The sequence below is a fragment of the Dermochelys coriacea genome, chromosome 5, assembly GCF_009764565.3.
Source record: "Dermochelys coriacea isolate rDerCor1 chromosome 5, rDerCor1.pri.v4, whole genome shotgun sequence".
Lineage (NCBI taxonomy): Eukaryota > Metazoa > Chordata > Testudines > Dermochelyidae > Dermochelys > Dermochelys coriacea.
In genome coordinates, this window is record NC_050072.1 from 131,161,101 (window position 1) to 131,175,288 (window position 14,188).

At 46.1% G+C, this 14,188-nt stretch overlaps 1 protein-coding gene across 1 annotated transcript in view; it reads right to left on the reverse strand.

Moving 5' to 3' along the window:
• Nucleotides 1–14,188, reverse strand: part of LOC119855826 (neuronal acetylcholine receptor subunit alpha-7-like) — a 143,777-nt gene that overhangs the window by 62,181 nt on the left and 67,408 nt on the right. Inside the window, 6 exon segments of the mRNA XM_038402610.2 lie at nt 4,468–4,520; nt 4,522–4,552; nt 6,103–6,125; nt 6,127–6,295; nt 11,297–11,335; nt 11,338–11,463. Coding sequence (XP_038258538.1) covers nt 4,468–4,520; nt 4,522–4,552; nt 6,103–6,125; nt 6,127–6,295; nt 11,297–11,335; nt 11,338–11,463 — 441 coding nt within the window.

Below are 14,188 nucleotides of genomic sequence, written 5' to 3' on the forward strand. Positions count from 1 at the left end.
AGTATCTAGAGGCACAATTGATGTCAGTGGGCTTTTCTCCATAGGTTTCAGCCTCCCAAATGGACACAGAATAACAATTAGAATAGAATACAAACTGCAAATTTCATAACATTGCATATGATATCCAGACACAACTATACACAGATTTTAAAAAGTCATGCCTTAAAAGTCAGGCTCCTAAATCTGTATTTGGGCAATTAATATATGGCTTTATTTTCAGAACTGTGAATCACCAGCAACTCCCGTTGAAGTCATGAATGCCAGCACTTTTGAAAATCAGGGAAGTAATTTAGTTCCCTAAATATGAACATGACACAGGCTAACTTTAGGCCCTTAGTTTTTAAATTATTTGTCACAGACTGGACTACATGTACCATTCTGCACTGTAGGGTAATGCGGATCCTGGGTTTGATCTTCCACCCCCGCTGAACCAGTTTAATGTTGCTCAGTGGTGGAGCTACACCAGGAAGGGTGATGGATCATTGATGGTGGGCTGGAGAGCGAACCTACCCTGCCCTCACCTGGCAGTGGCAGCTCCTGTCCCATAGGGCTGGACCTGACTACCAACTCCAACACTGGGGTCACAGTGCCTTTCAGGCTTGGCCCGGCCACCCCTCCATCATGATGGGGGGACAGCCAGACCAAATTTGTGTGAGTAGCATAGCACATGAGGTCGCAGCACCACCCAATCGTGCACGCCATGTGACAATGCCTGGAATGACAGGAGCTGCTGCTGCCCATCCCACACTGATGTGGCTTGATCTCCAACGCCATGAGACAGGGAGCCACATGTACACATACAACCACCAGGAGGGGTGATCACCACCCCGTCCCCCATTAGCTCCACTACTGATGCTGCTGTGACTCCATCCACTTCATTGCAGGCACACTGCTGTAAACTGGATGGATCAGGCCTCTGCATCTCAGCCTGATCATCTCCTTCACTCTGGCTCTGATCCAATGCCCACTGCAGTCAGTCAATGGGAGTCTCTCCATTGACAGCAAGGGGCCTTGGATCAGTCCCCTGTGGGTATTAAGATAGAGGAGAAAGCGGTAGTGACACAACAGAACACTTACCTTAAGAGCACCATTAAACAAGATTTCAGCTTAGGGACGCTGCTAAATGAAGCTTTCAGCTGACTGCTTCCTCTCACCTCCAGCCAGTGTTCTGAGACACTCTTGCTTTCAGAGCACTTCAGCAAACTGGATATAGGAATCCGTCTGCTCATGAACCAAATTGAAATGATCAGAACTTTGATATTGCTGCACTGATTCTCCTCCTCCCCACAAGCATGCTTTGAACCTTACATCTCCATGAGTTCTACTAAATAAACCAAGTCTTCAATCATTTTTGGAGTTCTCCTCCTGCAGTAATCCAACTCACAGTGAGTACAGGCAAACCAAGGGTTTTTAATGTTCAAATAACTCCAAAAGAGCTTAACTATTTCCCCCTCAACTTTCTCCAAAATCAGAGTGTTGCTTTTGGGATGGGAGTCAATATCTCACTCTGAAAAGGCATTTTATTACGGTTACAAGCATCTAAAACAGTGTGTGTGTGGGTGGCGGGGAATGTTTCACCTGGAAGTTGGAACCCATTCATCGGAATATAATAAATTGCTGCCTGCTCACTATATGGTAAATTAGTAATTCTAGTTATAACCTTACCAGTTAGAGTTACTTGCAAAGTAAAAAGAAAAGGAGTACTTGTGGCACCTTAGAGACTAACAAATTTATTTGAGCATTCTGATGAAGTGAGCTGTAGCTCTCAAAAGCTTATGGTCAAATAAATTTGTTAGTCTCTAAGGTGCAACAAGTACTCCTTTTCTTTTTGCGAATACAGACTAACACGGCTGCTGCTCTGAAACTTGCAAAGTAAAGATTGTCAGACACGATGTTGAATGTTGCACTAAAATCAAGAGCTATTATCGCAGCCAGATGTTATAGCCACAGCATTCCCCTCTTCCACTTACGACAGAGTTAATCTGGCACCACTTGCTTTTTCTAATCTGTGATGTGTGCTTAGTGCTCACAGCTCTGTTATCATTAGTCGCTTGTTCTCTCCCCCACCGCTCCCTGAACATTTGGACCATTATTTTACCAGGGATTGAAATTAAAAGCTGTGGATAAACATGACCTCAGTGGACACTTTGGGTGATTTCTACAATTCAACCATTTGGAACACAATGCTATAAATTATTGGGGGGAAAACAGAGCTGTGTCTTGCTGACTACTGGAATTATAGATTTTAAGAGATAAGAACATAAAAGGCACCAGTGGTTCTGGCTAGAGGGAGGAAAATGAGATTAGGATCCTATTACCACTGCGGTCTTCAGCCCATATCCCTTCTGCTGCTGCCATTTTAGCATCTGCCCCTTCATCTTTCTGTCTCTTTTTTGATCAATTTCCTCCTTGGTCGGTGAGGAGGAAGCATCTGTATAGAGGAGTGTCCCTGACATTCCTGTCCCAGGTCTCTCCCGACTCTCCCTCGATACAACCAAACTTCTCTAGTGTGGCCAGCTGTCACAATTTTATCATGAATCTCACACTATTTTGTGTTCTTCCTAATGCACCAGTTCCTGGAGTCATGGGATTACCTCAGAATCTCAGGTTTCAGAGTAGCAGCCGTGTTAGTCTGTATTCGCAAAAAGAAAAGGAGTACTTGTGGCACCTTAGAGACTAACAAATTTATTAGAGCATAAGCTTTCGTGAGCTACAGCTCACTTCATCGGATGCATTTGGTGGAAAAAACAGAGGAGAGATTTATATACACACACAGAGAACATGAAACAATGGGTTTATCATACACACTGTAAGGAGAGTGATCACTTAAGATAAGCCATCACCAGCAGCGGGAGGGGAAAGGAGAAAAACCTTTCATGGCAACAAGCAAGGTAGGCTAATTCCAGCAGTTAACAAGAATATCAGAGGAACAGTGGGGGTGGGGTGGGGTGGGGTGGGGGGGAGAAAAACCATGGGGAAATAGTTTTACTTTGTGTAATGACTCATCCATTCCCAGTCTCTATTCAAGCCTAAGTTAATTGTTGTCATGTTGGTATTACTACCAATGTGCCCAAGAGCAATCAGTCTCTCCTGACAACTCATTCTCTGGAGGAAAGAATGACTCCTTCACCTTCTGTCTCATTTGAGTCTCCCAAAAGAATATGTTAGAAAGGAAGGTGATGAAAGCGCTGGGTTGAGATTTAGATGTTCTGGGTTCAGGTCTCAGCTCTGCTGCAGCCTTCCTGTGTGACCTTGGGCAAATCACTTAGCCCTCCTGTGCCTCAGTTCTCTTGGGGTAAAATAGCAGGGAAGATATCCGCTCAGGTTAGCTGCTCAAGGTAATGCCTGTAGGGCTGCCTGAAGAGGAACTTGACCTACTAAGTTAAAAGTGGAGCTGCAGTGTGTTCACTACCATCTTAACCCGAGTTAAGAACACACCTTTTTTTCCCTCAGTGTAGATGTACACTTAGATACAGTACTTTGTGTAGTGCATGAATGAAGAGAAATGCAAAGTATTGCACTTTGGAAGGAATAATCAATTGCCCAAATACAAAATGGGAAATGACTGCCTAGGAAGAAATACTGCAGAAAAGGATCTGGGGGTTACAGTGGATCACAAATTAAATCAGAGTCAACAATGTAACACTGTTGCAAAACTAACATTCTGGGATGGATTAGCAGGAGTGGTGTAAGCAAGACCCAAGAAGTAATTCTTCCACTCTGCTCCATGCTGATAAGGCCTAAGATGGAGTATTGTGCCCAGTTCTGGGTACTACGTTTCAGGAAAGTTGAGGATAAATTGGAGAAAGTCCAGAGGAGAGCAACCAAGCAACTAATTTGGCCCATTCACTCGGTGTGTTGAAAATGCATCAGTAATGCAGTTGGGTTTTCCCAGTATTCCTTTTAATTGTAATTGGCATCTTTAGGAGAAGGGCAAAGGAAAGCAGAAGGGGAAGGTGGGTAGGGAGGGGCGAGTGACGGGTGCTGAGTGAAAGCTGGAGGGCTGCTCACTGGGAGGAGGAGAAGGAATTGTCACTCAGTGACATTTTGAGACAGGTGTCTGGGGATGGGATTTTCACAAGTGCTCAGTGCTGGCCAACTCTGTTCCCACTGAAGGCAATGAGGGTTTTCCCTCTGGTTCACTAGCACTGAGTTAGGCCTAGTCTGAATGCATCTGAAAATCCCACCCTATACCTGTATCTTGGGTTCTGGGAATATCATAAAGCCCTTGTTCTTTACCTCCCCAAACCCCAAGACTAAGTGTTAACCCCCTTTTGCTCCCCTCACACAAACCTTTACATGTGAAGCTGGTTTTCCATGTGTGCATTGCTTGTATGGCCTGAACAAGTGCCTTGCCCCCTGCACTACTGATCAGGGAGTCTCCAGGCGTGACATGGAGCCATTCCAAAACAGTCTGGGAAGCAAGGTCACAGCCCTGGGTGCAGGTAGCATGGAAAACGCACGTACCTATTAGAGGGACAGAATCCGAGGTGGCAGGCATGATCTCCGCCACAAGCAATGAACACTGTCAGGGACAGCAGGACAGTGATGCCTGGGATGGAAAGAAAGGATGAGTGTGACCTTTGCTGAACTGGTGTGGCCATTCCACTAACATCTTGGCCATGAAATAAAACCCTGTCCTGGTCACTAGCTAAGCAAGCCCATGGCTTCATCTCCGCTTCCTTGTCTCCAAGAGAAGAGCTTCTACTAGGAAAGATGCATCCTCTCGTGCATCTTCATCTCCTCTCTGTTTCCCTTCTCCCCAGTTTCCCTATTTGCCTTGGCTGCCAATAACCCTTGACCCAGAGCTCTCTCCCTCCTGCACTGCAAAGCTGCTGAACACAATCGCTGCAACCTTGCCTGTGTACCTTGTGGCCTTGACTCTTCCACTCTGAACTCCACCATTTCCTCTTGCCCTGCCTACTCTAGCTCTTTCACTCTGGCCTCCTCAAATTCCAGCTCTCCACCATGCAGGTAACCATGCTTTCTAGCTTCTCACCAGTACACCCCAGGGAGACAAATTCAGACTCCCTCCTCCAACAAACTGCAGTCTCAAAGTGGTCTCAGAGTTCCACCTGGTCTGTCATTGCCCCAGGACTCATTGTGTTTCATAGATGAGACTGGTTTTAAGGCCAGAAGAATCCATTAGGAGCACCTAGTGTGAGCTTCTGCAAAACGCAGGCCAGAGAAAGTCCATTTACTAACTACAGGTGGGATTCTGAACAGCACTCTGCGGTGGCCCATCTCTGCTCCCATTAACGTCAATGGGTTTTGACCATGGATGTCAATAGTGGCGGAGAATGCTGAGCACTTTTGAAACTCCCACCCTAATCTGGATTCTGACCCCTTACTCGTATTGTCCTATGTCCCTCCATGAATAACCCCCAAGACCAAGTGGGTCTCCTTGTAGAGTGAGGCACTACTCACCATGAGCAAAGTATCACAGTTGGGTCCTTAGAGCTCTGGAACTTTGTTCAAATACTCCTTTAACCTCCCATAGACAGACCCAGATGTCCCAACCTTTGTTTCCTAGCTTGGTGGCTCAGTCCCTTTTAGCTTTGTGTAAGCTGTTCATCCTGTTCATCTCAGGAGGCCTTTGTTGCTTTCATGCATGTGCCCAGGCCTACCCCCTGAGACCTGCTTTTTCTGTCCTTGTGACTTGGCTATGAACTCCAGGCTTCAGAAGAAAGAGACGATTGCCCTAACCCACTGTTCCACCTAGTCCAGTGGAGATGTCTAACTCTATCCTGCAGAACTGGTAAATTGCATTCATTTTTCAAAGCACGGACCAAGAGAATAATCCAAATCAAGGCCAGCCACTTATTAATACCTAATATCAGCAGGAAGCTATATCACCACCTTGCTCAGATTAATACAAATGTCTGAGCTTACATAGTGGTGAATCAATAGGGCTACCTGCAGTAAGCGCTCACTAATGTGAGTGACGATTCCTCAAGCTGGCCCAAAGAAAGCCGTCTTTCTACAGTGTCTGCAGCTTTCAGTGGGAAATCCCTACTAGCCAAGGGCCATAGCAGGCTGAACTTTTTACCCTCCCTTTTATGCCAAACTTTTAGCAAGAGCTAAGGAATTAATTTTCCTTACCTAAAGAGATCTTCTCTCCCGAGTGCAGGCAATAGGAAAACAAGCAATGCCAAGCCAGATATAAGGACACAGGGAATCAGTAAGTTCAAGCCATAGTAGAGGGTGCGCCGGCGCATGGTTACAGTGTATGTCACATCTGGATACGGTTCTTTACAGCACTCGTAGTACAGCTCGTTCCTCTTCCCTGGGACACCTGCACAGAAGAAAATCAGAGGTGGAAAGATCTGCAGTTGGCCTGATACCTGGCCTGATATCTGGAGCTGTGTAGCACTCAACTCTGAGTCAACACTTTATGCCTCTGAGCATTGGACCCAACGTTCAAAGGCATTCTGTTTAGATCATTGTTAGTACATGCACTACTGTAACACCTAGTGGCTTTAGCGAGATGGGCCCCCTTGTGCTAGAAGCTGTACATATAGTAAGAGACAGCCCCTGCCCCAAAGAGCTTACAGTCTAAATAGACAAAGGATGGGACGGGGAAAGAGGTGAAGTGACTTGCCCAGGGTCACACAAAAGGTCAGGGGCAGAGTCAAGAATAGAACCTGGGTGCCCGACACCCATCACTAGGCCACGCTGTCTCTCAAAGAGCCACTTTCCCATCAGTGGAACTAGTTCAATAGTGTAACCCTCTAGGTTGCCAGCTGCCCAAACCCTCAAACTGGAGGTTCAAATCTCAACAGGCATCTTTATTTTGTTAAAGTAAAGGAATTTATTAGAATGGGGTTTGCACTCTCTCTTTGTGTGTGTGTGTGTGTGTGTGCGCGCGCGCATGCGCAAAACAGAGAGACAGACATTAAAACATAGGTATCTTCTGTGCTGTGTAGATATTAAAGATCCCACGACTCTTTGGTTTGCTCTAAGGTTCTTGGTCAAAACTTCCCTTCTTCCACTGCTGTGCAGTCCTAAACCACTCTGAGATTAAAGGAGCTATAGAAATATAAAAAGATTGTTTCCCTCTTACTTTGCTCACTGTAATATGTAGTGATTGCAGGATTTAGAAATACAATAATTATTTCGAGCTGGCATATTGGTTGTCAATTTTTATTTTTTGAAACTATAACTGTAACAGGGCGAGGCAGGCCCTCGCCCCCATCTGGCCTCTGCACCGAAATTTCGGAAACCTTCTGGCTCAGCAGTCACCGGTGTCGTTTATTTACACAGTGCAATCCCACCACCTTTCCACCATGTACAGCATGGGGGTTTCACTCTGAAGGACTTCCCAGCCTCTACAGCCAGGAGAGACGAACTTCCGCTCTCTGGCTTCCCCCTTTCCATCTGCTGCTCTTGGCTTCCGTCTTCTGAGGCTTTTTTGCAGCCCCAGGCTAATTAGGCTGGCAGCTGTCTCCCCTTTGTCTATAAGGTACAGGTGTCTCTAGCCAGCTCCAATTTACCACCCTTAGTTGGAGCTGGAGTGACAGAGGGCTGGTTTAGCAGTCCCTGCCCAGCACCTTGTCAGAATAACTCATTAATGGAGAAACATATTGCAGCTGAATTACAGCAGACTCATCCTTTGAATATTCAGCCAGTTTTTCACAGTTGAGTTCTCTTCAGCAAGAAGAACCAAATGTTAGACAGATGGTAGTTTTTGCAGTTAAGGTCGTAACTCACTGTCTTTTATAAGTTCCTTTCCCCCAGCGTTGGCAAAACTCAAGCAATCCAGCTGAAATTTCTTCTGTGCAACCCTGACAGATAGGGGGATATTTTAGGAAGGTTTGGTAGCCCTCAGACAGGCATTCAGATATGGCGGTGTGGAAGATCAGAGCTGGAAAGCTGTCTGCACACTTTCTGAAAATTCATCTGGAAAACAGCTTGGCTTAGGAACCCAATGAGAAGTGGTGGCTTTGTTTTTTGGAAAGGTGACATGGTTAATTTTAATGTAACCTGATCTGGTCTGTGTGAAAATGAGAGCACCATGAGATTTCACACACACTCTGTATCATCTTTGAAGTCTGATCCACATATTAGCATGCTAATACACCCCCACAAGTGCTCTCATTGTGGTTTACGAGGCCTTAATGTGTTGCCTATGTGGAAGGCCATGCAGCCCACTTATTAAAATGATAATGGCCACAATTTCAGAAGGGTGTGCGGGGACTCTCCATTGTTCCCAATGGAACCTGCTGGCCCCCTTTTGAAAACGGGACCTATAATATGCACTGAAATGTCACAGTGACTCTTGTAAGAGAGAACTGAAAATTCCAAGGCGATTCTCAGACACACCCATTTCGTGACACCACAGCTAAAGTCGTAAGGTAAGGTAAGTTGAAGGGAAGATGGAGAGAGCCTTAGTTGATGTGTCTATGTTTTGGTTTTAGAAAACAGACTTCAGAAAGTCAGGAAATTCAAAGGGGTTGTTTTTAATTAAGGAAAACTGGAAAAGTCAAAGGATGAAAATGCAGAGTTAAGGTAATCCAGGCCACAGCAACATCACCTCCATGGCTGTGTTTTCAGTACCATGGAGACGGGAACGTAAAGTTCCTGCTACCCCCAACCCCTCAGTAGCCTTCTCTCTCTTTTTTTTTTTAATCTCTTCTCACTTTCTATTTAATAAGAAGCCTGCTTAGCCAGCCAGTGAATCTAACCTTGCAACATTTTGCTGTGAAAAGCTCCAAGCAGTCCTGAGCATCCCAGCCTTGGTAAGAGGAGACTTACCCACAGACTGGCTGCAGGACGATTAGAGTAACCTAGTCACTAACTGTGTCATGGGCTGTAGACTGTGCCTCCAATTTTCTAGCAACTGAACTGCAAATGTGACAGATGCTGCTGTGTCCTAGCATTTGCTGTTCTTTCTCTCTTTCCCCTGTTCTGTGTTTGTCTGGTTTGGTCATAAGAAGAACCCAGGGCAGACTTTTGACAGAACTGGAAAGATGCCAGCTTTAACCTGGTGGCTTGCCTATGGGCAGGGAGCCCGGGGCTAAGCCAATTCGGATTATGAGCTGAGCCCCACCTGAGAGGAATTAGATAATTTCCAGTCTGAAAAATAGCAGGAAGCTGCAGGCGAGGGTGTTTTGGAGACTAGCTGAGACTATTAGAGACAGGAAACTGGGGGAAAGAGGAGACTGTGGAGCTGGTGCTGGTGGAAGGGGCAACTCTGAGGAGTAAGTTTGGCTCCTGTAGCACCTTAGCCAGGGAAAGCCTGCAAGGGAGAATTAAAGAAGGGAGTTCTTAAATGGCCTTGGATGAAGGAGAAACAAAGGTGTGACTTCCACAGAGACCACCCTAGCTCCAAGGGAGTGCTGGGGGCAGGGAACAGAAATGGGTATCTACAGTTAGCCTTCCCCACCCTTAGTGACTGTGATGTCTGGAGACACTATGGCAGGCTGGCTTTCGATAGTTGTCCATCGCAGCCGGTGTGCAGAAGACTGTTTACGGCCTGATCCTGCAGTTGACAATGTCCACAGTAGCAGCACAGACACAGCACCCATCACCTTTTTCTCCTCTGGTTGTATCTTCTGGATAGTCTCTTCCTTCACTATTCACTGTTTTGCTTTGGTGTTTAAGGGTCAACAAGTCTGACCAACCATAATGTGTAGCATCAGTACATCAGGCTGACACAGAGAAGGGGCTTCTTTAGAAGAGAAGGCCATGGTAGTGTTAGGCCAGCTGCTTATCTAACCCCATTATTGCATTGGCCACCGTCGGAGTGATGTGAGAGCTGACACAATTCCATCCTGGCCTGCAGGAAGAAGCGCAGGCAACTCAAAGACCAAATATGTTCCTCAGTGACGCTTGTTGAAGGCAGGATTTCAAGCCAGAAATAACCAAATGGGGCACTCTCCTGAACCGATAAACGTGCAGAGGAGTATTTGAAAACCAGTGCAGCGCTGAGTGGGACGGACCTTCGAGGTTTTCCCCTCTCCGTGGAGTCCTTTACCCTTCCTGAAAATAGAATCCTGATGGTTCCCATTAGTTTATCGGGTACCCTGCCATAAGACTTCACATTGCAGCTGCCAGCCTTCAGGGAAGGGCCACATGTAACCAAGCTTACAATGTAACAAGCTAAGCAAGTTCTATATGTGGCCCACCCACCCCTTGATGCAGACAGAGCAACACAGAATGGATGCGGGTTATATACAAACTTTTTCTGCGCTGCTCCCTGAAATGGCTGGTAGAAACTCTGTAAAGTAGTTGAGGACTTTCCTCCCCTGGGGTTGAACTTGGCATCACTACTGGGCATAAAGCTAATACACCTTAGAGATGAAAGAGCTTGGTTCTGATCTCACTTAGCCTGGTTTTATAGTGGCATTACGCTGACCTCAGTAGCTTTCCTCCTAATTTACACCTGTATAAGTGAGATCAAATCAGGTCTGAAGAGGCCATGTCTAAGGACAGAATCTGTGAGAAGCATCAGATTTTTAAAAGTACAGTTTTCTTCTGGAACAGTAGAAAGAATGGAATGCATTGACCTGATGTAGTGGAGGGGAGGCTACTGACTAGATTGAATTGAAACTTTGCTGTTCTGTGCCATGTCTACACTGATGGCACTAAAGCTACTACAGCATCACAGCTGTGCTTCTCTAACCCCATAGTGTAGACTCATACTACAATGACGAAAGGGTGTTTCCTGTTGCTGTAGGAACTCCACCTCCACAAGCGAGGGTAGCTAGGTCAACAGAAACATTCTTCTGTCGACATAGCTGCATCTACACTGGGGGTTGGTGTAGCCAGGGCCCTCGGGTGTAGAATTTTCAGACCCATGAGTGTTGTAGGGATGTTGACCCAAGTTTGAAGTGTAGACCAGGCCCTGAGTATATGGTTTTGGGGTTTGTTTGTTTGGGGGTTTTGCAAGAGTTCCTTCTGAATTTTGCTGAGATCAGACTTTCTAACCTAATCACCTTTAGGGTAAATAAGTTGCAGAAGCGTGATTTGATGTTCACTATGCGTGTAGAAGACACAGAGATCCAAATTCTGTGCTGATCCCCTGCACTTATTGATGTCAGTAGAATTTCATAGGTTATCAGACCCCACAGCAATATACCCACAGGCTCCCTAATGTAGCTTTAGTTAACTTGGCAGGACAAGAAAGAAAACACTTGAAACATTGTCTGCAGTCCAATTGTGAGATTTCTATTGCTTTTCAAATAGGAGCTTTTAATACCTGTACTTCAAATGTCCAGATAAGAGCCGTCATTTCCATGTATTCATTTTGCCTTAAAGTTTCAACTCATTTAGATTTCTAAGCGAGCCAACTTACCCACTAAATCCCATTCTCCATTCGATATGTAATTGGAATATCTGCTTCAAGCATCTGCAGGTCAAGCAGCCAGCCATTGTGGGTCCATGAACCAAATTTCAAATCGCATTTTTGCACATCAAAAGGGAACCAGCGGACGTCAATGTAACACGTGCTCTTCAGAATGCCTGAGAATAGAAGTTAGAGGGGGAAACAGTCATCTGAGGTCTGAAGGGCAAATGCAAAACGAAATGACATTGTGCTGAGATCCCATGGAATTGTCAGGCCTCTCTCTACAATTAGATTGAATCCATCTGAGCAGACTCTGATTAGAATTTCTAATTCAACTAACAGCACTTAGGATTTCCTGAGCCAAATTACTTTCCTTTTTCAGTTACGTTCTTGAGAGACCCATCTGATGAAGTGTTTCAAAAGAAATAGGGGCCAAATTCTCTCCAGATGTAAATGGGTGTGTTGAGTTCAGTGGCACTGCACCCACATACACCAGCGCAGAAACCAGCTCTTGGGCTATCAACAAACATACAAATTCCTGACCTTTTACCTCTTGGTTTTCTTTCCCATGCTTATTCTCCTTGGGCCATATTTCCAGGTCTTCTCTCATGTATTTCCGCTAGGGGTAGGTCTGCACTGTATCTGGTGCAAGCCTTCCACCCTAGGTCATGGAGTGCACTGAAAAATTGCTGTGGGTCAGACTGGGGCTCTCAAGCCTGGGGTGGGGTTGGATGTGGAGGGTCGGACTGGCAGCCCAAGTTGCAGCGTCAGAGCATTATCTACACAGCTATTTTTAGTGCACTAGTGCGAGTCCCATGTACACTAGTTTGTGAACCCAGGCTGGGGGACTCACTTCCAGACACGGTGTGGAGATATCCGGGGAAGCCTGCTGGGCGATCCTACCCTGTTCTACCAATCTGTGCGTGTCTACACAATGGCCTTGCAGTTAAGCTGACCTCATCCCATGTGTCCCTGCTCTGGGACTGAGAACCATTACATGTCAGTTGGCTGCAGGGAAGTTCTTCTTCCCAGTGGTCAGGGCACCAGCCTGGGACTCATAGATTCATAGATAGATACTAAGGTCAGAAGGGACCATTATGATCATCTAGTCTGACCTCTTGCACAACGCAGGCCACAGAATCTCACCCACCCACTCCTGCGAAAAACCTCACCTATGTCTGAGCTATTGAAGTCCTCAAATCATGGTTTAAAGTCTTCAAGGAGCAGAGAATCCTCCAGCAAGTGTCCTGTGCCCCATGCTACAGAGGAAGGCGAAAAACTTCCAGGGCCTCTTCCAATCTGCCCTGGAGGAAAATTCCTTCCCGACCCCAAATATGGCGATCAGCTAAACCCTGAGGATACGGGTGAGATTCACCAGCCAGATACTACAGAAAATTCTTTCCTGGGTAACTCAGATCCCACCCATCTAATATCCCATCATAGGCCATTAGGCCTATTTACCATGAATATTTAAAGATCAATTAATTACCAAAATCACGTTAGCTCATCATACCATCTCCTCCATAAACTTATCGAGTAGAATCTTAAAGCCAGATAGATCTTTTGCACCCACTGCTTCCCTTGGAAGGCTATTCCAAAACTTCACTCCTCTGATGGTTAGAAACCTTCATCTAATTTAAAGTCTAAACTTCCCAATGACCAGTTTATATCCACTTGTTCTTGTGTCCACATTGGTACTGAGTTTAAATAATTCCTCTCCCTCTCCGGTATTTATCCCTCTGATATATTTATAGAGAGCAATCATATCTCCCCTCAACCTTCTTTTAGTTAGGCTAAACAAGCCAAGCTCCTTGAGTCTCCTTTCATAAGACAAGTTTTCCATTCCTCGGATCCTCCTAGTAGCCCTTCTCTGTACCTGTTCCAGTTTGAATTCATCCTTCTTAAACATGGGAGACCAGAACTGCACACAGTATTCTAGGTGAGGTCTCACCAGTGCCTTGTATAATGGTACTCAAACCTCCTTATTCCTACTGGAAATACCTCTCCTGATGCATCCCAAGACCGCGTTAGCTTTTTTCACAGCCACATCACATTGGCAGCTCATAGTCATCCTATGATCAACCAATACTCCAAGGTCCTTCTCCTCCTCCGTTACTTCTAATTGATGCATCCCCACAGACTTCCTGTGTGACATTGGGCAAGTCACTTCGTCATTCTGTGCTTCGGTTCCTCATCTCTAAAACTGGGATAACAGCACTGCCCTGCCTCACAGGGGGCTGTGAGGATAAGCCCACTAACGGCTGTGAGGCACTCAGATGCCACAAGAATGGTGCCGTAGAAGTGACATAAGCAGATAGACCGAGATTCACAAAGAGACTTAGATGCTTGATGGCCACTTTAAGCACCTAAATCCCAGAATTGGAGCCTGGTGAGATTCATACAACCCCTGCTCAGCTGCTGCAGAACCCGATAGTCCCATAAACTTGTTGCCACCTAAGTTTTTTAGTAAAAGTTCCTTAGGTGCCTGTGTTTCTGCTTCTGCTTCTGGGAATGTGCAGAGTTGCCTCACTCCAGGGGTCTGAATGACTAAGCCCCAGCGCGATAAGTGAACTTGGGGAAGAGAGGCGTTCCTCTGCGTCACTTGCCCGCCGGTGACCTGGTAAGCAAGTGCAGACCTCACCTACCGTATCAGTCCCCACATAAGACCTCACACGCAACCCCTGGAAGGGAGAGGCACTTCCTCATAACTTTTAGCCCTTGGTTAGGGGATGGGAGAGAACTGGTTCAAGTCCCCACTCCCTTGATGGGGGAGATGGGATCTGGAGAGGGCTCTGAGGAGAATGTCCTAACTACTGGGCGATGGGAGGTTCTGATGGGGGAGTGCCCTCACTCTCTCTCCTGTGGAAGCTGTTCCATTGTGGGTAATCAGTGGAGTGGCAG